We start from the raw sequence: 23,404 nt of genomic DNA, 5'->3' as shown, positions 1-23,404 counted from the left end.
TTTAATTTATATATTTATTTTTGTGCAAAAATACATACCAACATCCTGTGATATACAACATGTATAAAACACGTCCTATAAAAAAAAATAGCAAATTATCTCTCTATGTTCCTTCCAAATGTGATAGTCATGTACTATACGCACCTTAACTATGATTTTTAATTGATTTTTAAGATTAAAATATTATTTTATATTCTAATAAAAAATTTACTAATATTATTATATAATATTTATAATAATATATATTTTTATTTAAAAAATACAATAAAATATAATAAAAAAAATAAAAAAAAAAACCAACCCCCCCCCCCCCCCCAAAAAAAAAAAAAACATCATACATAGTGATGTGCATAACAATTAGTTGCCCAAAGAGGGCCAACCCATTCAAAAAGAAGAAAGAAACGCAAATTGGCAAAGGGAGGAATCCCAAGACATTCCTCTACTCAGACCATGATCAAAGCCTAACAAAACATTCGGCCCAAAAGGCCTGCGTGGCAGCCCATGCTCCATCGTGCATCCAGTTGGCTTAGGAGCAGCTACCTTGGAACCACATCAGCGCTAGTCCTAGTAAATAAGAATGTAAATGTAATTTTCTAACTAATAATAAAAAAAATTAAGATGTCTGAAAATAGCGGTGAATGACACAAAATTGCATGAAAGGTTTACTTGCTTTATTTTGAGAATACAGAGAGATAATTTGCTATTTTTTTTTTTATATGGGGGGTAATTTGCTCATTTCGTATAGCAGAGTTGGGTAATTTACATTTAACCCTTTATTTTGTATATTATAAATTGCATAAATTTGAGTTATTGATCTAATTCAAATAGGTATGAACTAATAATTACTACATCAATATGGACCATTGATCTAAATAAGATAAAATTTAGGCCGTTGTTTTGTTTATTAAATCTCAACTATTGATATATAAATAAAACAAGATCTAAAGGTTTACATTTTGGTGCATGAAAATCACTTTATAAATAAAATTAAACAAATTCACATACAGAACGCATGATGCATAGTACACGGCATAAGTAGATATTTTGCTTATTTTTAAAAACTCATGAGGTAAATTAATTTTCTTTTTCTTTTATTACAATGGGAATTTTACCATTTTTTACTAACACGATAAGGTAGATATTGCAATTCACCCCATCCTACTATCTCGTGAAATTGCACAAATTTTGACGGGCTTCTTTTTTCTACCTCGATCTTCAAATTTACACTAAGATATGGATCAAATACTAGCGTTTAGTATAGTCAACTATATATACATATATATATGTGTGTGAGGTAGCTGGTTCCATTCAAAAGAGCAAGTTTGAACAGGTATGATAAAGAGGTGACATTTCAATTTTAAGGGATCCAAAATGTAGAGACGTGATGAGAAGGGAGATGAAATTGTTCATTTTATTCAATGCAAGCCTGATTCAGGTACATATATATTCCACCATTTCTCAGCTGACGGCGAATAACAATTAAACAAAGAAAGACTATTGCAGCAGTAGGTCCAAGTAATTGAATCTGACTAAAAAATCAGACGACGTTAATGAACAAATACATGAGCAGTATCTATCAAACAAATTATAGTCATTTACGCTGTTCCCTAATTGGTTAGGCAGAAGAAAACACAGCAGCAGACGTATATATATTTTGATAGTCAGAGCGGTACGGTAGGAGATTGCAGAAAATGTATCAAGTCGCTGTCTTGCATGCTTAGTCTCAATTTTAATTATTATTATTATAATGGCATACTAATCACGCCACTTATTTTAAGTATTAATTTGTCAATCAACTCCGAGTAACTTTACTTAATTATGATTGCAGACCTTTGAATGGTTGAGGGGAAGACATTACCCTACCTACATTTCATAAATAATTAATTCTCCATGTTGATACTTTTCTTTGAAGAAAAAAATAAATATATTCTTGGTCTATTAATTATCGCATTTTGATACTTTTATTCTTTATCTTTCTATGGTTGCAAAATAGTCCTTTGATTTTTTGATATTTCGCGATTTTGGTTCTTCTTTTGCAAAAGTTGCAGGAAATGAATCATTTGCTCTTCGCGCTTTTGATATTTTTATCCTTTATCTTTCTAGGGGTTGCAAAACAATCCTGTAACTTTTTTACATTTTGCAAATTTGGTCATTCCAGTGTCTAATTTTTCAAAAATTTTCGAAATAAATCATTTGTCACGTTAATCATTTTTAAAATTTTCATCTATGTTGGAAAAAGTGAACTAATCAGAATAAACGCCCCAATTTAAATGAACCACATGAAGCGCACATAATTTATTCCGACAACTTCTACATAATCTACTATTGTTAGGACTAAAATTATAAAATGTCAAAAAGTTATAAAAAATTTTATATAATTTTAAAAAGATAAATGATAAAAATACAAAAGTTTCAAAATTATGAAACTAAAAATATATTAAGCCAATCATTAAGTCAAAAACTCAATTACACTTTATCCTATATGAAACTAGGGAAGTTCATGATCATATATATATATAAGAATCTCGCATTCCTTTGTTCATGATTAAGAGTTTAAGCCATGGCTGAAATCCAAGAATACATTATTTTCTTGCTCATTTGGCTTATTCCCACCGTTCTACTCCGAGGATTTATGAAAAAAAAATCTTCTCCACGCCTTCCTCCCAGCCCTCTAGCCTTGCCGATTATTGGCCACCTTCATCTTCTTAGCTCAATACCTCACCAAGCTTTCTACAAGATCTCATCGCGCTATGGACCCTTGATTCACTTATACCTTGGTTCTGTTCCTTGCGTAGTTGCTTCATCGCCTGAGATCTGCAAAGAATTCCTAAAAACACACGAAATTTCTTTCTCAAATCGACCCAAAACAGTTGTGTCTGACTATGTAACGTATGGCAGTCAGGACTTCTCATTTGCACCTTATGGAGATCACTGGAAGTTCGTGAAGAAACTGTGTATTTCTCGGCTTCTTGGCGGACAGACACTGGACTTGCTGCAGCCCATCAGGCGCCAAGAAATAAACTACCTGATTGAGCTTGTGTCAATGAAGGCGAAAGCTGGTGAATCGGTTGCTATTGGAAGTGAGCTTATTAGAATGTCCAACAATGTAATATCAAGAATGGTGCTGAGTCGACGGTTGTCCGGAGATGAAAATGAGGCTACGGAAATCAGGGAACAGGTCCGAGAAATCACTGCTCTTACAGGTCAGTTTAATTTGTCGGACTTCATTTGGTTCTGCAAGAATTTGGATGTGCAGGGATTCGGAAAGAGGTTGAAATCGGTTATGGGAAGGTTTGATAAAATGATGGAGAAGATCATAGAGGAACATCAAAGTGAAAGAAGGAAATTCAATCAGAGAAGTAAGGAGGGTGAAGTTGCAAAAGATCTGCTTCATATTTTACTTGATATAGCTGAAGATGAAAGCTCAGAGATGAAACTAACAAGAGAGAACATCAAGGGTTTCATCCTGGTAATAAACCTGCTATTTATTTATGTATATATGTCTTTATTACAATGTACAAGAGTAACATGCATTGTTCATATATATTGCACGCAGGACCTGTTTTTAGCTGGAACAGATACATCAGCAATCACAATAGAGTGGACATTAGCAGAGCTGATAAATCATCCTAAAATCTTGCAAAAAGCAGTTCAAGAAATCGACTCTGTCGTTGGAAAGAACCGAGTTGTCCAAGAATCAGACATCCCCAACCTCCCATACCTTCAAGCCATTGTCAAAGAATCACTAAGGATTCACCCGTCAGGGCCAATAGTTGTGAGGGAGTCAACCGAAGACTGCACCATTTCCGGGTACCATATTCCGGCCAAAACTCGACTATTCGTCAACGTTTGGGCTGTCGGGAGGGATCCTAACCACTGGCAAAACCCGCTGGAGTTTAGGCCAGAAAGGTTTCTTGCCGAGGATGGGAGTGGGAAAGGGCAGTTGGATGTTAGGGGACAACATTATCAACTCTTACCATTCGGGAGTGGTCGGAGAAGCTGCCCCGGAACTTCATTGGCATTGCTTGTTGTTCAGACAGCCTTAGCTGCCATGATTCAGTGCTTTGATTGGAAGGTTGAGGGCATTGTGGACATGGAGGAGGCGCCGAGCATGACGCTGCCGAGGGCTAATCCTCTCATATGTTTCCCAGTGCCCAGGCTCAATCCCATTCCATCTCTGTGATCTTCATTACAGAACTGGTGGACGTCTAAGAGACAGAAAGATGAATCCTTTACTTCTTGTAATATCATGAATAAACATTCTGTCGCGATTCTTGAACTTCTATATCTGTTGCGTATCGTTGATCGTCTGTCTGTTGATCATCAAACTCTCACTTGTATTTTAATTCATCCCTTGATAATCAAAGTTAGATTTTTCGAGTTTAATTATGAAACTAGATTCCTACCTCGGATTGTTAATTATCGGGCAAAACTGCAATTTTAGTACCTTATGAATTTATTTTTGCTAATTTTGTCTTGTGATTTTATACATTTCGCCCGTTGGCAGCAAAAACGGCCGAAAAATTAATAAAAATGGTAAAAAAAGAAAAGAATGTCTACAAGACTAAAATTGCCATTTGTCTTGTTATGGCTTAATTTATTTCCCAAAGGTCCATCAATTACACCTAATCTTCCTTTAAAATAGTATAATTACACCTTATTCCCTCAAATGCTGCAAAATTATTGGGTAATACAACAGAATATTACTGCGAATTATAGCAGTTGGAGATGGAAAAATAGTTTTTTTTTATATTTTTAATGATCATTTTTCATCTTACATTTATTATGATATAAAAATATTTTGTCCAAATACATTTTTGTCGCGAGTGTTGAATGATGGAAAAATACTAAATGAAAATATTTAATATAAATGGAAGATAATCTATGTACTATGATGGTTTATGCAATGACAATAATTAAATCAAAATACCAAATTAAAGGTTGTAATTTTTAAGTTGCTTTATCAATTATTGTCAATAAACCTAATCATATTAATAATATTAATATTGGACATCTATCTCAACACTCCTTAACTGCCAACAATATTATTACCACCAGCCTTTTAGAATAACAACCTTAACTTTATACATATATCAGTCAATTATTAGAATTAAATGTGCAGATGATAATTAATTAATTGAACAGAGATTAGGATGAGTATTATCTGAATTAATTGTGTCTACATTATAAAATGAACATAATTAATGAAAAGAAAAAAGACAACCAAACACTAATGTCTGTTTGTCTATTTTGCACGTTCATATTAATTAAAAAGGTTTTAAAACATTTTTTTGCCTCAAAATTTAAGTTATTTAGCGTTTTTAGCATTTCACTTTTTAGAATAGCATGTGATCCTTCGTCTTTTTAATTTTGGCGATTTTAATTCTTTTTTCTTGGCCAGAGTTTGCTCTTATCGTCAAAAAAATATATGCGCATCTTACATGACCTTTTAGACCTGAAGCTGCTATTTTTGTTGTCTTATTTTTGTCAGTATTTTTATTCTTTAACTTTCTAGCATATTAATTTGTCCTACATCATTTTTAATTTTTGCGATTGCAGTCCTTTAATTTTTTTTCCACCAGAGTTCACCTTTTTCGCCGATGGAGGTGAACTCCAGTGAAAAAAAAGAATTAAAATTTCAAAATTAAAAAAAAATACATATAACCAAAAAGCTATCTTAAAAAGTTAAAGAACAAAAATATCAAATAACTTAAATTATAGGACAAAAAATACACATATTCCAAGTATTAATGTCTTAAAACACTCTTTTCAACTGTATAAACATAATAAATTCATCCTATAGCTTGTGACTCATCAGTCACACGGACTGAATTTTTTATTTTTAAATTTGATTATTATCATGCATCATTGCAATATTTCTTGAAACAGCAAATTTATTAATACTAGTTAATTAGTGACTAAGTTGCGGGTCTACAAGGTAAATTGTTGTTAATTTAAATGAGATTAGCATAATCAAAGACAAGACGTCCTCTTTTCATATTAATTTAATTTTTCATATATATATATAACAGCGGTGAATGCAAGTAATTGAATCTGACTTGTGAAAATGTGTTTCTTAACTCATCAACAAAGACTATGTATGCAACTAAGTCAACAAAGACTGTTTATGAAAATCTAGTCTTATTTAGAAAGAGTTTACCAAGAGTGATGCTACATAATACGATATTGATATCTTGGAAGACTTTTCATATATAAAACAACACACCACATTTAAAATAAATAAATAAATATATAAAATACAATTAATGTAAGAATATTATCGATACAAAAAAGAATTGAGTGTAAAGTGATGCCGTCTTTGATACTGTTTTAATATCTATACTAGGACGGTTGTAATCAATTAATATATTTTATGTATTTTATCTTTATTTATAATATAAAAATTATTTATTACGTAGACACGTTGAACAATTTGGATGAAGGCTAGTATAGATGAAGACTTTTTGATATCTTGATCATATAAGAATCTCAGATTGATCATGGATTCATGTGATTAAGAGTTTGAGCGATGGCTGAAGTCCGAGAATATTTGATTTTCTTGATCATTTGGCTTATTTCCACCATTCTACTCCGAGCATTTATTAAAAAACGATCTTCTCCACGCCTTCCTCCGGGCCCTCTAGCCTTGCCGATCATTGGCCATCTTCATCTTCTTGGCCCAATAGCTCACCAAACTTTTGCCAAGCTCTCATCACGCTATGGACCCTTGATTCACTTATACCTTGGTTCGGTTCCTTGCGTGGTTGCTTCATCGCCTGAGATCTGCAAAGAGTTACTCAAAACATGTGAAAGTTCTTTCTTAGATCGACCCCAAACAGTCGTCACCAACTACACGACTTATGGCTCTAAGGACTTCACGTTTGCACCTTACGGTGATTACTGGAGATTCGTGAAGAAACTGTGCATGTCTCAGCTTCTTGGCGGACAGACGCTGGACTTGCTACTGCCCGTCAGGCGCGATGAGATGAAGTACCTGATTGATTTCTTATTCGTAAAGGCAAATGCTGGCAAGTCGGTTGATATGGGAAGTGAGCTCATGAGAATGGCAAACAATTTGATATCAAGAATGGTGATGAGTCGAAGGTGTTCCGAAGATGAAGAGGAAGCCGGGGAAGTAAGGAAACTGGTCCAAGATATCACTGAGCTTACAGGGCAATTTAATTTATCAGACTACATTTGGTTCTGCAAGAATTTGGACTTGCAGGGATTTAAAAAGCGGTTGAACGTGCTCCATGGCAGACTTGATGGAATGATAGAGAAGATCATAGATGAACATCAAGAAGAAAGAAGGAAACTGAAGCAGACAAGTAAGGAGGGGGAAGTTGCAAAAGATCTGGTTCACATTTTACTTGATATAGCTGAGGATGAAAGCTCAGAGATGAAACTAACAAGAGAGAATATCAAGGCTTTTGTCGTGGTAATTAACGTGTCTTTGCTTCCTTTTGTTTGAGATAACTACTTATTGTGACTAACATTGTACATATTGCAGGACCTGTTTATAGCTGCAACTGATACATCAGCACTGGCAATGGAGTGGGGATTATCAGAGCTGATAAACCATCCAAACATCATGCGAAAAGCAGCTCAAGAGATTGATTCTGTCGTGGGAAACAACAGAATTGTCCAAGAATCAGACATCCCCCACCTCCCATACCTTCAAGCCATTGCCAAAGAGATACTAAGGCTTCATCCCCCAGCGCCACTTATTCCGAGGGAGTCGACTGAAGATTGCACCATTTCCGGCTACCATATCCCAGCCAAGACTCGACTGTTTGTCAGCATTTGGGCTGTCGGGAGGGATCCTAACTACTGGGAAGACCCGCTTGAGTTTAAGCCAGAACGGTTTCTTCCCGAGGATGGGAGTGCAAAAGGGCAGTTGGATGTCAGGGGACAAAATTTTCATTTCTTGCCATTTGGGAGTGGTCGAAGAGGCTGCCCTGGAACTTCATTGGCACTGCTGCTTGTTCAGACAACCTTAGCTGCTTTGATTCAGTGCTTTGAGTGGAAGGTTGAGGGGGGGAATGGCACTGTGGATATGGAAGAAGGGCCTGGCTTAACGCTACCAAGGGCTCATCATCTGGTTTGCTCCCCAGTCGTCAGACTCAATCCGGTTCCACCAATGTAATTTTCATTATAAAGTTAGACATTAAGAGAAAGAATCGAAAAGCTTCTTAGTACTTCTTACAACATGAAATCCTATGAATAAACTTGCTTTGTATGGTTGAACTTGTTCCAGTGATCAAACTCTTAGTTGTATTTTAATCATCTCTAGATGATGATCAAACTATATGTCTAATGTAAACCTCACGAATTATAATGAAACTTCCCCTGTTTTGTAGAACTATCAAAAACAAAAATGTCCGATAACAAATTTCAAATATCAAAAGTTATTTTATGGTGGTTGTAATATTAAGTTACTGACCATATACTTGATGCTATCAATACTATTTTTGTGGTTGCTCCAAGTTGTAAGACAGTTTTGAGAAAATATATTTACTGTAGTAATCACAATCAGAACTGTGAAAAGCAGAGAAGGAAAAAAAAAAGGTTTGCATATATGAAACAGAAAGAAACCACCTCAATATAGAGATGGAACAAACCCTACCAAAGATAACTATTCTACTAGATATAACAAATCATACCATATTAACTAATATATATCTTCTAACTCTCCCCTCAAACTAGAGCTTATTACACAAGTTATTGAATTCTTTCGTCCCGAAAGTTTTAGTGAAAAGATTTGCGCTCTGCTCTAAAGAAGGTGTAAGTTGGAGTGTAGTTTTTCTTACTCATAACCGTTTCGCGTACAAAGTGACAATCAACTTCGATATGTCTCGTTGGCTCATGAAATACTGGATATACTAGCTATGTGAAAAACAACTTGATTATCACAGTACATAGGCACGGGATCAGTTTGTGAAAAACCCAATTCTCCAAGTAGATTTATAGTATCTCATTAGCAATGTGTATTCAGCTTCTGCACTAAATGGAGCTAGTGTAGTTTGCTTTTTTACTGTATCAAGACACTGCATTCCCCCCAACATAGGTGTAGTACCCAGAAGTAGGCTTCCTATCATTCTTGACACCAGCATAGTTAGCATGAGAATAGGCTTCTATTTGAATATGTCCATAAAATATATAATGATTATTCCATAAAATATAAATCTTATAGAAAAACATAAACCGAAAAGAAAGGAAAAGCGGATAGATGATCTAAACTAAAAGAGTAATAAAATATGAATTCCCTCTTTACACCTCTTTTATAGCACCAAAAACGTCTTCTCTCTTGCCTTCCAACTTATCGTCTTGGAAAAAAAAATTCGCTCTAAAAATTCTTTCCAAATTACCCACTCTTGTGGAGCAAATATATATTAATATATATTTGTTAATATTCCTGCCTGATACCATATGAAAAGTAGAAAAAGAAAAGGAGGTGTGTATATATGAAATAGAAAGAAACCCCCTCAATATATAAAGATGGAAAGAAATACCCTACCAATGATAACTATTTTACTAAATATCTATTAATATATATCTTCTAACAAGAACTAAATATTCTTTGATTTTTAAATTAAACTATTTTCTCTAATGAAAAAGAACATATATGTTGTTGTTATCTTATAAAGACAACATTTTTCAGAATTATGCTTCCTTTGAATTGTACACTAATTATATTTCACATGTGATGTAATTAGTTTCTTTTTTTTTAATTGTACACTCATTATATATCACTTATTATGTAATTAGATCGGATTTGGCCGAATCTGGTTCAGCATTTAATCGACTATATGTCGCAGCCCGGTTCGTTCAAGAAAAGAACAGTTTTGTACAGGTAAGACGTTCAATATGCTTAGCTGCTGAGCGGATCTAAAAATAGCAACAAGACGAGGGGGATCAAAATAGTTTAAACATTTTGTTACTTTCCAATGCAAGAGCATGATTAAGGTATTCATATTAGATCAATCCACCATTTGTAGGCAGAGAATGATTGAGAAACAAGAAAAAAATATAGCATTAGGTACAAACAATTCAATCTGACAGACAAAACAAAACTTAGCTCATGAATAATGACAAAGACTTGTTGATTCCTTTGGGGAGAGTAGCCTACGTGCAAATATACCACTTTGTCTTTAACTGCACCAGCATCTATCAAGTAAAATGTTACTCATATTGTTATGAACTAATTGATTAATCTGAAGAAAAAGCAGGAACAACACTATATTCGACGTTGATTGTGTCGTTATGTAGTCGTCTCTGGTTATATTTATGCATTAACAAGAGTACCTAATCTGCTCACCCCTGCCATGGAGATTCCCACAGATGTTCAGCCTCACTATGTGCTCTTTTTCTTCTGCCTTGCCTTTCTTGTTGCAGTTTCTGTACAGAAAAGCCGAAAATCTAGCCAAAACAGCCAACTTCCTCCAAGCCCACCAGCATTGCCGGTCATCGGCCATTTACACTTGCTTAGCTCTACGTTACACATATCTTTCAAGAACTTAGCTTCTCGTTATGGTCCGTTCATGTTGATTCGTGCTGGTGGGGTGACTCAATATGTCGTGTCTAATGGTACCACAGCAAAACAAGTTTTCAAAACTCATGATATCAAGTTTGCAGCCAGGCCAGAGTTCGGGTCGGCTGATTCCCAGATATACAAGGATACCTTGTTTTCCACTCTGAACTACAGCAAGTACTGGATTTTCTTGAAAAAGATATGTATGATGGAAATTCTCTCAGCTCAACAGATTAGTAGATTTAGTGATGTTAGGAAAGAAGAGAGGATGAGATTGTTGCAGGTTTTTTCAAAGAAATCTGAAGATGGGGAGGCTTGTGATGTAGGTGTTGAGCTAATGGCAATGACGAACAATTTGATTTCCAGGATGACTATGAGTACGAGGTGCTCGGGGGATGCCAGCGATGGGGCGCAGATAAGGGAAGTTGCCAAGGGGATTACTCTACTTTCAGGCTTGCTTAGTTTAGGGGAAGCATTCAGTTTGTTCAAGAAATATGATCTGTTTGGGGCTGGAAGAAAAGTGAAGGCCCTGCTGTTGAGATTTGATGCATTAATGGATGGAATCATATTGAAACATGAGGAGGAGAATCAAAGAGAAAGGAAAGATATGATGGACATTCTCTTGCGAATTTCCGAAGATCCAACTGCTGAAGTGAAGCTCACAAAAATGGGCATCAAGGGCCTTTTTCTTGTAAGTTCAATGTGATTGTTATCATTCTCTTAGTTACTGTTTCGTTGCTGAAGTAATCCAGGGTAAAAACATTTACTTGACAGGATCTTTTCTTGGGAGGAACTGACACAACAAGTGTGGCTATCCAGTGGGCAATGGCGGAGCTTCTCAACCATCCAACAGCCTTGAAGAAGCTGCAGAACGAGATCGATACAGTGGTCGGGTTAAGCAGACTAGTCGATGAACCCGACATTCTAAATCTTCCATACTTGCAAGCTGTGGTCAAAGAAACGCTAAGACTACATCCTTCGTTACCTTTAGTATTCAGAAAATGTAGAGAAGCCTGCAAGATCAATGGTTACCCTATCGCTAAAAACTCCAGGATTGTGGTAAACTTGTATGCCATCAACCGTGATCCAGACGCATGGGAAAACGCAGCAGAGTTCATGCCGGAGAGGTTTCTGGTCAATACTATCGATGCAATTGCACACGACGACCCAGAGGATATGAAAGGCCAGAACTTTAGCTATGTGCCTTTTGGAGGAGGAAGGAGGGGCTGCCCTGGGGCTGCACTGGCCACGACGGTGCTGCATTTGACACTAGCAGCATTAGTCCAGTGCTTTGACTGGAAACTTCAAGGAGTTGAAAAGGTTAATATGGAAGAAGGGGCAGGATTCTCAGCAGCAATGGCTCACCCTTTGGTTTGTTATCCTGTATTGCGCGTTAATCCTTCAGAAGTCCTCAGTGTCATCGGTTGAGTGTTGTGCAATGAGGTTTCTTTGCTATGTTTGTTTGTTTCTCCATTTACTCATAAGGAGAAGGATTGGATGTTAAAAAATCTGTATTAAAGAACACAAAAATAGTCATCCTCAGGACTGGTACTTCATACTTTGCAGCATAGAGTTATGACTTTATATGGACAGTAGATTAAACAGAAACCGAATAACAGCGAAAACGGTATCTCTCTCGCTTAACATTGGAAATTTTCAACTAGGAAAACGATGTCAGAAAAACATCATGCAGGCAGAGTTAACGTAAATTAACAATTGGCTTTCGTTTCAAGTCGTTTGTGCACAGACCGAGCCTTGAGGTCTAAAACCAAATGGATAAATCAAAGAAGAACTAGGGCGAAAAGGAAAAAAGACGAAAGCAACAGGTTCAAGTGGTGAGTTAAACAAAGTTCACAAACATGTCATGACAAAAGAATTCTTCAAATGATTTCCGTCAAAGCAGCTTTCAGACATTGCCGGCCTTCGCTTAATGTAGGACATAGGAGAAAATCTGCTCAAATTCCAGCACCCAGAGCAAGCAAGAATCTTAAAATAAACGCGTCTTGGCATTTTCACTTATTTGACATTGCCTGCATATAAATTATTACTTCTATTCGACCAATCATGTCTATCGTTGGCTGGTTCTTTTGCTTGAGGTCACATTCTGCATATTGAACTCTAGCAACCGAACCCTTGCACTTTCAGAATTTTAAATGATCTCCATGTTAATTTTTCGCTGCGTATTTGAAGAAAAACGACGAATAAATTGTAATAGTTGAAAGCAGAAGCTATTCTAGAAATCAGTTAGTTTATTATAAAGCAATGAAAGAGTTTACCAAGTCAAGACTCCTAATATATATACATATTAATCTTCAAAGACTCTTGATGTCTTGATTATATAGGAATCTTACATTCGCTTCCTCATCATTAAGAGTTTGAGCCATGGCTGAAGTCCAAGAATATTTCATGTTCTTCCTCATTTGGCTTGTTTCCACCATTCTAATCCGAGCACTTTTCAGAAACCGATCTTCTCCACACCTTCCTCCAAGCCCTCTAGCTTTGCCAATTATCGGCCATCTCCATCTTCTCGCCCCAATACCTCACCAAGCTCTAGCCAAGCTCTCATCGCGATATGGACCCTTGATCCACATATACCTTGGTTCGGTTCCTTGCATAGTTGCTTCATCGCCTGAGATCTGCAGAGAGTTGCTCAAAACACATGAAAATTCCTTCTCAGACCGACCCCAAACAGCAGCCACCGACTACCTAACTTATGGCTCTCAAGACTTCTCATTTGCTCCCTACGGGCCTTACTGGAAATTCATGAAGAAACTGTGCATGTCTCAGCTTCTTGGAGGACAGACTCTGGACCTGCTGCAGCCGGTTAGGCGCCATGAAATAAAACACCTCATTGAGTTTTTATCAGTAAAGGCAAATGGTGGCAAATCGGTTGAAATTGGAAGTGAGCTTATTAGAATGACGAACAACGTGATATCAAGGATGGTGATGAGTCGAAGGTGTTCCGAAGATGAAACTGAAGCTGGGGGAGTTAGGAAACTGGTTCAGGAAACTGCTGAGCTTACAGGGAAGTTTAATCTGTCAGACTACATTTGGTTCTGCAAGAACTTGGATTTACAGGGATTTGGAAAACGGTTGAAAGAGGTACGAGACAGGTTCGATGAAATGATGGAAAAGATCATAGATGAACATCAAAATGAAAGAATGAAATTGAAGCAGAGAAGTGAGGAGGGAGAAGTTTCAAAGGATCTGCTTGACATTTTACTTGACATAGCTGAAGATGAAAGCTCAGAGATGAAATTAACAAGAGAGAATATCAAGGCTTTTATCCTGGTAACCTGCCATTTTTGTCTATTTTCCTTTTATTACCTCAACAGTTTCATGATATATCTATGAAGAAATTTGTATTAAAGCTTATACGAATTCAAAATAACAACTGAATACGGTGCTGCAGGCTTCTAATTTTGATTTAGAAAACAACTACTAGTCCATTTTCCTTTCAAAGATTTTGGAATGATGTATAACTTGAGGGGAATTCAGTGACTAAACAAGACGAAACGTTGTTTGTATTGCAGGACTTATTCGCGGCTGGAACCGATACATCAGCAATCACAATAGAGTGGGCATTAGCAGAGCTGATTAATCGTCCAAACATCTTGGCAAAAGCAGCTCAAGAAATTGACTCTGTCGTGGGAAACAACAGACTTGTCGAAGAATCGGACATCCCCAACCTTCCATACCTTCAGGCCATTGTGAAAGAAACATTAAGGCTTCACCCCACGGGGCCACTAATTGTGAGGGAGTCAAGTAAAGACTGCACCATCTCCGGGTACCATATTCCGGCCAAGACTCGACTGTTTGTCAACGTTTGGGCTGTCGGGAGGGATCCTAACCACTGGGAAAACGGGCTCGAGTTTAGGCCAGAAAGGTTTCTTGGTGAGGATGGGAATGCAAAAGGGCAGTTGGATGTTAGGGGGCAGCATTATCATTTCCTGCCATTTGGGAGTGGAAGAAGAGGCTGCCCTGGAACTTCACTGGCATTACTTGTTGTTCAGACAACCTTAGCTGCCATGATTCAGTGCTTTGAGTGGAAGGTCGAGGGCAGTGTGGATATGGAGGAAGGGCCTGGCATAACACTGCCTAGAGCTCATCCCCTCGTTTGTTTCCCAGTGGTCAGGCAGAAGCTCAATCCATTTCCATTAATGTAAGAGAAAGAATAGGTTTCACTTGTTACAATTCATATGAAATCTTGTCAAGACTTGAAGAAATTAATGTTGTAAAATCATTGCATTCTGGCTATTACAGTATCATAAAACAACACTTCCAGCATTAAACTCCTGATAATTTCCTGACAATATCCGCCCTCTTTTTAAGGTAATGTTATGTTCAAACTATGTATAATATTCCAATTACAACAAAATGCAATTTTAGTCTGGTAACAATATATAGAGTGTAACAATTTTAGTCCTGTTGAAATTAAATTTCGTAACTTGGTCTTGTATTTTGAAAGAACTGACAATTCAAGAACAACTTCGGTCAATTTTGCTAGAACATCACATGTGATTAATTGGACTATGTGCAAATCAAATATAATTTTTGGCCAATTGATTGGAAAATGACTAAGACCACCAAAATTTAAAAATTATTGAACTATAATATCATTCTAACTCCGATGAAAGTCCCAAATATATATATATATATGAAAGATTATATATATGTATATATAGTCGTGCAGAACTGGTGCATTAATATATAATTTATTAATAATATATAAATATCTGATTATTCTGCTGATGCTAATTAATGATGATGATGATGATGATGATGATGAATTTCATTCTGGTCCATCTGATGTTAACTATTGCAGCACTACTCTTTGCTGAATTGCTGCAGGCATGTTCTTCACTGGAAGTTTTGAGAGGTCACACATATATATATATAGTATCCTCCTTTCCCTTTCGTCTGTGTATATATATATATCGTGCATGTTAATTTACTAATATAGACTTTTAATTTATTGTAAATTGATATGACAACATTTTATATTAATTAATGCACTTAATTCACATATATCGGCTACTTAATTATGTGTATAAATTAAAATAATATAAGATGTTTAAAATAAATTAAAATATATACTTCAAATATGAGAAATGTGTATGATATATAAATGACTCCAAAATAAGAATTTAAAGAAATAAAGCAATTATAATTAAGTTTAAATGTTTTCTTTCTCCTTACGCACATACATTAATGAAACGTGCAAAAGTTGTGCAATTAATTATTTGAAAAATACTTAACCACAAATCCAATAAGAATATCAGAAAAAAATCGATTGGGAAAAAAGAAGTCAATGTTAATTAATTATATGGGATGCGTTAAGTAATTTGTGAGGACATTATATATCTCCTAATAAAATATCATTGTTTAAATTTAATTAATATTTAAAATTCTAATTCACGAGGATTTCATAATTCACTATTAATTATATATATATATATATTAACACACACCATCTTGAAATGAAAATTTATAATGTCAATATCGTGATTTTTCTCAAGAATAAAAATGTGAATTGTTATCAAAGTCAAAAACCAGGAATTAACATCATTGTGGGAAATTGCAATTAACGTCCCACAATTTACATCGTTTGTGATTTTGGTCCCATTATTTTATCCCTCACCATATTTAGTCCCATAAATATAAAATAAATTACAATTTACATATCACTCACATTTTTCGTTAGATTCTGGACGGAAGGAGCATGTGCAAAGCACGTGCTCCGTTAACTTAACCTATGCTTGACTGTAATAGTTGTGGTGAAGGGTCAAACAAAGGAACCAAGATCACAAATAATGTAAGTTGTGGGACTTAAATTATAATTTTTTCACATAATTATCATATATAGTAAGCACATCTTTGATTCTTTCTTTATATGGATATAATTAAGTACTTATATATTCATTGGCGTGCACAAGACATGTACATTAATTATTCCAAATACTTTGCAAGTAATTAGTTAAGTAGAAATTTAATGTTTATCGTCCTCCATCGATTTTATGGTTGAATTTAAGAGAGGGTAGTTACAAAACAAGAAAACAACAAATAAAATGAGACCGATATATCGATATTCGTTGAATTTAGTATACCTACTATACCAACCACACCTCAAACTTTTTCCTCATACATTTTTTTATTTCTACATATATAAATATGAATGTTCATCAACAACTCATGGGAAAAAGACAATATTAGCCCTGTGATTTACAGGAGTGACATTTTTGGTCTTACACGAATTGATTTTCATAATTTAATTCTATAATTTTAATATTTTGACAATTTTCATTAATTGGTCGAAAAAATTGCATGTAACTTTTACATGACCCAATTAAATTGTAATTTTAATCCTGTAATTTAGGAGGCGTTAGCATTTTTATCTTATAACTTGGGAGAGTTGATATTTTTTGTCCTGCATGAATATATATATATAGATATATATATCATATGTTTAATTATTTTCTTTTTACCTAAATTTATGAGTCACATCTAAATGGCTGCAAAATCATTTCCCTTATGACATTTAGCACAAACATAAATATGTCAATAACTATTCCAAAAATGAAAAAAGAATAAGAAAGGAAGGAAGGGGACGAAAAGTTTTAATTTAATAAATAACTTCTACTTCTAAAACCTTAATTTTCAGACCCATTAAGTCTTCCTATACATCTCTTTAATTAACATATATAAGTGGGGAAAAAAAGGGCATAGAAAAGAAAATAAAACTACCAAATATAATTTTCTTAGAAGATGGGTAATGAAATTGATGAAAATATCTAGATTGAGTTAATTAAGCTGCATGGCTAGGGTTTTACTTTACTTGTCTTTTTTCCTTCCCTAATTATTCTTGGCGGGGCCGAGCCAGCCAGAGGGAGCTGAGGGCTCGCAGGCGGGGGAAGTACTCCGCGATGGCCAGGAAGCACCGTGCAGCTTGACGGGTCGTCAGGATTTGGTGCAGCCGGTGGAGGGTTTGCTGCCTCAGGTTGTCAGCCTGTACATAAGTCAATCAATTTTCTTCATATTTAATAATTATTATATATATAATTCAAGAATATATGCATGTATATATGATGACTTAATTGAAAGGAGGGTTTTGATTAATCAATTATATATATATATATATATATATACTGCACAATATTTGTACATGATTTGTGCTGTGCTAGAACAATAATATTTTACGTGTACTTTTTATTGTTCTAATTATAAATAATATAATATGTTGTGAATTAAAAATACACAAATATGAAATATAAGCATGCATGTGTTGATAATTTAATTAGACTCATATACATATATATAGAGAGAGAGGCAGAAAAAAAAAAAAAAGAGAAAAATCAATACTCGTCTAGTATACGTTAAATCTAAGAAAATACTCGACATTCTGACTTAATTTTGACAATTTATATTACAATTATATTCATCTTTTAACACGCGTCTGGTATGCAAATCATCATCATGCACGCACGCACCAATTGAACAAACAATTAAATTCACCCACCAAATGACATATTGTAAATTATGTAGAGAATGCTTCGATTCAAACATACTTATTACCTTATTATTAATCAATGTATTGTAATTAGTTAAACTCAGAAATGATGGGCGTAAATATATATATATATGTATTATTGTGGGTATAATTTGTTATAGGTGGTAGAAGTCAAACGGTTATGAAGATGACATCATGCACATGATGGGGGTCATATGTTGATGATGGGGGTCATATGTTGATGATGGGGATATCCTTGTCGGGTCCCACCCCCTCCATCACTGTAATATTTGGTTTTGGTAAACCCCTCTCTCCACACGCATGCAACATCGATATATTAATGGAAAAAGGTGGTACCTGTCGAACGAAGCCTTCGAGGGTAGAGAGCTTGTTAATGGCTAGAGCCATTTGGCCCATGTAGGTGTTCATGTTGGGTGGGATGGTGAGTGAGTCTGAGGTTATGGTTTCTGAGAGTGAAGTGTTGAGAGCCTCAAGCCCTTGTGAGAGCGCTTCTTCTGCTTCCTGTGTTGACTGCTGCACCCCACAAATCCCCACCAGTTGTTGCTCTGTCAATGCCTCTATCTGGCTCAATATTATCTGCGCATGTTATCTATTATTTCATGCAATTCCATACTACCTACTTTATTTATTAACATCAACAATATTCATTACTAATTAAATCATCCACATATATATATATAGAATCAAATGCATTTTTTGTTTCGTATCTTAGGTTATTTGGTATTTTCATTCTTTAACTTTCTAAGACAATATTTTCGTTCTACATCTTTTAAGATTTCAGTATCTTTTTGCATCGGAGTTCACATCTACCCGTGAAAAGAGTGAACTCTAGTTGGAAAAAGACTGAAATCACGAAAATTAAAAAGATGTAAGATTAAAATACTATCCTTAAAAATTAAAGGATGAAAACGTCAACTAACTTAAGTTTTGAAATAAAAGATGCATTTAAGCCTTATAATTTTCAATTCAATCAAAAATTAAAACGTATATACACACACATCTATATATACATATAAACATTTCCGTCTAAAAAATTAATTTCTGTCACGATATGCCAAATTTAATGAATTACGCTCCCATTAAGATAAAAAATGAATTAAATAATAGTTAATTTTTTTGAGTTTTTCAATCAATATATTTCATGAGTTGTATATAAATACTAAATTTTGAGAATAAATTAAAAATTAAGTAAATTAAGGAGAGGATGAGCATAGGGGAAGATGGGAGTAGAAAACAAATATCATTGGAAAAGGGTTTGTTTCTTTTTTCTTTTTGGGGTTAGAATCCAAAAGCAAAATTTGTAGGTACCTAAAATGAGGAAAAAATAGAAATAAAAAGCATGGTGAATAATAATAGGGAAATAAGGCGTGCAGGTTTATATATCCAAATTCAGTAGTAACAGACATAGCCTTTATTTCCAGATCCGAATAAAACCTAACAACATCCTATAACAAGAAAACCAACACCATACCATTTCGTCATTGCACTAAACCACACACATTCTACATGAAATTTTTTTTCCTCTCCCAACAATTTTAGTTCCCAATTCGACACTTTTAGCTTTCTGCTTTATGTAAATTTTAAAATAATTCTAAAATTAAAAAGAGTTCGACACATTCAGTCCTATATGCTTTATGGAAATTTTAAAATTATCACAAAATTGAGAAAGTTCAACACGAGTTTTCTCAATTTTTGGAATTATTTTGAAAATGTTATAAAGCAACGAATTAAATGTGTCGAGTTTTTTCAATTTTGGAGACCATTTTAAAAATTCTATAAAATAGAAGACTAAATGTATTGAATCTCTATCTTATGTGACTAAAAGTATAGTTCTGCTCTCTCTTATATATTCCACACAATTATTTATATTTTAATATTAATTAAATAATTTCATTAATTTTCAAGAACTTATACACACATATAAATCAATTTAATTAGGATAAATATCATTAGGAAATATTGATATCCTAATTAATTAAGGTAACGTTATTTAATAAAAATATACATTTACCTACTTCTTGAAGAAAAAAAAAAAAAAAGAATCTGACTAGGGTTTTGCATGAAGTTGACCTTCAACTCTTTAGGAGGATATATATATATATATTAAGGGCACTTTTAAATAGAAGATAAAAGAACTTCTGAAACTACGTGCATTAATAATTTGATTGACAATTAGTATTAATTAGTAGTAATGTTCTTCTAATTAGCTTTTCTTGTATTAATTAATTAGGGTTTAATTAGATTATTTTTATGGATTAATTGGAGATGAATTATGTATATATATATATATATATAGAGAGAGAGAGAGAGACCTTGATGAGCTCAGATGGTCGGAAACCTCCCATCCACATGAAGCAACGCTCAGCCGGAGTCTTCCACGTGCCGGAAATCAGGTGGAACACATCAGATTTCGCAATCATGCTCTTCAGGTTGATCATCTGATCGTAGTGTGCCAAGCAGTTGTCCACAAATATCCGGAGCTCATTTTCCGGCAGGTGTTCGTGGACTGCATTGCGGAGCTCCACCATCAGGCGGTGGTGCTCCTCCAGCCACCGGGCGTACTCCATATCAAACACCGCCGTGTCTGGAAATTAAAATGATTAAGCTAATAAATATTAATTGAAAAGTTGGAGGAATATTAATTAATTTGTATCTGTAAGTAAATAATTAAAAATAATTATTGATTATTAGAATTAGAAGTTGACTTTGAATTATGATTATTTAATTTAATTACCTGAGTTCATGTTGCCCATGGCAACAGACATCCCTTGGTCTCCTCCTAAAACAGCATTTCCTCCTACATAAAATCCCTAACACAAAAAAATGATTAATTAAATAATTAATTAATTACTACATTTTAATGTATACATTATTAATTATATTTAATTAAAATTTCCAAGAAAAATTAAGATTAATTAATTCTCACTTGAGATCTGGCTCTTTGTATTTCTTGCTCCAACTGAGTAAGCCTTACCCTACTTGACTCCAATTGCTGAACATAAGCCTGTAATTAATTAAAAGATTATATATGAATTCAAATAAACCAATGAAAATTAAATCTTAATAATTACTAATCTTGCTTAATTAATTCATTAATAATTAATTGTTCTTGGACTTGCCTTCTTCCTCAGCCTGCTCTTCCTAGCTGCCTCTCTATTCTGAGCAAGCCTCCTCAGAGTCTGTATGTATATATATGTACAAGTAATTAACGCACACAGATAGAGGGTAAACACACACACACACACCCGCATGTGTGTGTGGAGAAGATCATAGATATGAAGGTGATGATGAGGGGGATTATAATTAATTATATCTTAATTAATTCCTTAATTAAATAAGGTAAAAAAATAAATAAAAATGAAACCTTGGGGTCTGGTGTTTTTGGGCCTTCTTGCTCTGAACTGGAGGTAGGCCCCTTGCGGTTCCCTTCACGCTGCCATACCAACGAAAGCAACAACAACGGTGAAACATATATATAAATGTTATAAAAAATAATAATTAATATATATATATATTATTTTTTTTAAAAAAAAACCCAAGTACAAAATCTCAGTTTGAAAGAATCTTTCTGTGTGTTAATTGCTCAAACACACACACAAACACAGATGTGTGTGTGTGTGTGTGTATTATAATTAGAAGTCTGTAATAACAAATGAAAAGTATAGAGAGTATTTTAATTATGTCCTAACCTTAACTGCTTTGGCGGGTTGGGGAGCAGAAGCAACATCATTTCTAGGGTTAGATAACTCCATGGACGGCTCAGATGATCTCTTGGAGGCACTGGTAGCTGGGGAGACTAATCCAGCAGTACTACTCGGCTACCAAACACAAAAATTTTAACAACCCCATTAGCTGGCTATCGTCGTCGATCAAATATATACTTAATTATGATAAAATATTAAATAAAAATTAAGGAAAAAGAAAGAGAGAAATCAGACGACAAGTTGATGATGATGATGATGATATATATATATTTGAGATCATCAAGATTTAATTGAGAAATTAATAATAATTCATCAACGGTTTTGGAATCGAAGTGTACCTTTGATGTTGTTGTTGGAGATGGGTGTACATGCATGGGCTGTGAAGGAAAAATGTTGAGAGTGTGTGGCCTCATCATCCCACTATTATTTTCTGCACACAATGACCAAATGATGAATTAAGAAGAAGGAGCATAAGGAGAAGAAAACTCAGACAATATTCTCTCTCTCTTGCAGGTACTATGTTTTATGTACATGGTACAATAAAAATCATCAAATTTTGCAGAGATTCATGTCGTGGACTAGGAGAAATTAATTAACCATTAGAATCGAAAAGATAGAAGGCTGCTGTTTCTTTGGGGTTAATTAATTTTCTATTTCTCTTTCTGTGTGTCTGTGTGTGTGTGTTTTTCTCATTTGGTGTGAGAGAATCTGGTCAAAAGCAAGTACATGAATCAGAGATTTTGATCTGTCCCTCCAACATACTATCCTCATGACCCCAGACACAAGAATTTCCCAGCAGATTCTCATGACTTTCAGACAACAAAAAAAAAAAAAAAAACCATTAATTTGGACAGTGTGGGAAAATGATCAAGATTTTACGTCTCTGCTGATCTTGAGCTGACTGATGATCTTGGCTATCAAGATACAGAAAAAGAGCTTGATCCAGTTCTCCCAAGTCGTATGCACCTCCATCTTTGCTTCTGCATACATATAAATACCAATATTCAAGAAATTTGTGGAAAATAATTTTCTAAAAATAGGAGAAATTAAATTGTTACATGGTGAAGGTTCCAGCAGGCCCAGGAATGGGTGCTGCTGATGAAGACGACGACGATTGCATCATCCCAAATGATATCTGATTACTCTGCTGATGATGGATTTGAGTTTGGGAGTGATGATGCAGGTTATGATCATCATCAATATTATTAGTGGTGGGCTTGTTGGTGGACGCCATGAGATCAGGATGAGTTGCAAGAGTGAAGAGCTTTCTTTCTTGCTCCCAGCTGTTCTGATCATCACTTGCAAAACCCATATACTACTAGTATCTTAATTTCCCCGAGAACTGCCTTCTCATCTGCATATATATTTTCTCCTCCTCCTCACTTTATACAAAATTCCCAGATCGCCATAAACGATTAATTACACATACATACAAACATGAAGATGGAAATAATTGGTATATATATATATATATATATAGAGAGAGAGAGAGAGAGAGAAAGTTTTAGAGAGAGAGAAGGGTTTCAGTCGGTTATGGTGTAAATGGGGGGGTAGGGATTGAAATGAGAGAATTGAATGCAAAAGAGGCAAAAGACAAAGACTATATTAAGGTTCCCATCTTTCTCTGCAAAACAAGACGAC

At 34.7% G+C, this 23,404-nt stretch overlaps 5 protein-coding genes across 5 annotated transcripts; 4 read left to right on the top strand and 1 right to left on the bottom strand.

Annotated features, from left to right (window-relative positions):
• On the top strand, positions 2,524–4,399 carry LOC105159705 (cytochrome P450 93A3-like). The gene is made up of 2 exons (XM_011076876.2): positions 2,524–3,469; positions 3,557–4,399. Exons 1-2 carry the CDS (start codon positions 2,561–2,563, stop codon positions 4,181–4,183), a joined length of 1,536 nt encoding a protein of 511 aa, XP_011075178.1. The 5' UTR covers positions 2,524–2,560; the 3' UTR covers positions 4,184–4,399.
• On the top strand, positions 6,486–8,362 carry LOC105159704 (cytochrome P450 93A2-like). Its single transcript, XM_011076875.2, has 2 exons — positions 6,486–7,438; positions 7,511–8,362. The coding sequence occupies exons 1-2, from the start codon at positions 6,530–6,532 to the stop codon at positions 8,144–8,146; spliced, it is 1,545 nt and encodes a 514-aa protein (XP_011075177.1). The 5' UTR covers positions 6,486–6,529; the 3' UTR covers positions 8,147–8,362.
• On the top strand, positions 10,204–12,046 carry LOC105159781 (3,9-dihydroxypterocarpan 6A-monooxygenase-like). The gene is made up of 2 exons (XM_011076967.2): positions 10,204–11,222; positions 11,306–12,046. Exons 1-2 carry the CDS (start codon positions 10,326–10,328, stop codon positions 11,957–11,959), a joined length of 1,551 nt encoding a protein of 516 aa, XP_011075269.1. The 5' UTR covers positions 10,204–10,325; the 3' UTR covers positions 11,960–12,046.
• Positions 12,841–14,846, top strand: LOC105159780 (cytochrome P450 93A3-like). The gene is made up of 2 exons (XM_011076966.2): positions 12,841–13,822; positions 14,065–14,846. The coding sequence occupies exons 1-2, from the start codon at positions 12,914–12,916 to the stop codon at positions 14,695–14,697; spliced, it is 1,542 nt and encodes a 513-aa protein (XP_011075268.1). The 5' UTR covers positions 12,841–12,913; the 3' UTR covers positions 14,698–14,846.
• On the bottom strand, positions 17,354–23,337 carry LOC105159703 (bZIP transcription factor TGA10). Its single transcript, XM_011076874.2, has 11 exons — positions 22,822–23,337; positions 22,643–22,743; positions 22,102–22,193; positions 21,749–21,877; positions 21,424–21,492; positions 21,179–21,238; positions 20,986–21,063; positions 20,794–20,869; positions 20,372–20,643; positions 18,396–18,635; positions 17,354–17,537 (listed from the first exon to the last, which is right to left on the bottom strand). The coding sequence occupies exons 1-11, from the start codon at positions 23,073–23,075 to the stop codon at positions 17,388–17,390; spliced, it is 1,521 nt and encodes a 506-aa protein (XP_011075176.1). The 5' UTR covers positions 23,076–23,337; the 3' UTR covers positions 17,354–17,387.

This window comes from Sesamum indicum, linkage group LG4 (genome assembly GCF_000512975.1).
Source record: "Sesamum indicum cultivar Zhongzhi No. 13 linkage group LG4, S_indicum_v1.0, whole genome shotgun sequence".
In the NCBI taxonomy this organism is placed as follows: Eukaryota; Viridiplantae; Streptophyta; class Magnoliopsida; order Lamiales; family Pedaliaceae; genus Sesamum; species Sesamum indicum.
Note: the sequence above shows the minus strand (reverse complement) of the source record. Positions and strands in the feature narration are given on the sequence as shown.

Coding starts and splice junctions, on each gene's coding strand:
- LOC105159705 (XM_011076876.2), top strand. CDS start 2,561: ATGGCTGAAATCCAAGAATACATTATTTTCTTGCTCATTTGGCTTATT. Junction 3,470..3,556: donor ACATCAAGGGTTTCATCCTG/GTAATAAACCTG, acceptor TATTGCACGCAG/GACCTGTTTTTAGCTGGAAC.
- LOC105159704 (XM_011076875.2), top strand. CDS start 6,530: ATGGCTGAAGTCCGAGAATATTTGATTTTCTTGATCATTTGGCTTATT. Junction 7,439..7,510: donor ATATCAAGGCTTTTGTCGTG/GTAATTAACGTG, acceptor TACATATTGCAG/GACCTGTTTATAGCTGCAAC.
- LOC105159781 (XM_011076967.2), top strand. CDS start 10,326: ATGGAGATTCCCACAGATGTTCAGCCTCACTATGTGCTCTTTTTCTTC. Junction 11,223..11,305: donor GCATCAAGGGCCTTTTTCTT/GTAAGTTCAATG, acceptor TTTACTTGACAG/GATCTTTTCTTGGGAGGAAC.
- LOC105159780 (XM_011076966.2), top strand. CDS start 12,914: ATGGCTGAAGTCCAAGAATATTTCATGTTCTTCCTCATTTGGCTTGTT. Junction 13,823..14,064: donor ATATCAAGGCTTTTATCCTG/GTAACCTGCCAT, acceptor TTTGTATTGCAG/GACTTATTCGCGGCTGGAAC.
- LOC105159703 (XM_011076874.2), bottom strand. CDS start 23,075: ATGGGTTTTGCAAGTGATGATCAGAACAGCTGGGAGCAAGAAAGAAAG. Junction 21,239..21,423: donor CAAAAACACCAGACCCCAAG/GTTTCATTTTTA, acceptor ATATACATACAG/ACTCTGAGGAGGCTTGCTCA. Junction 20,644..20,793: donor CATGGGCAACATGAACTCAG/GTAATTAAATTA, acceptor TTTAATTTCCAG/ACACGGCGGTGTTTGATATG.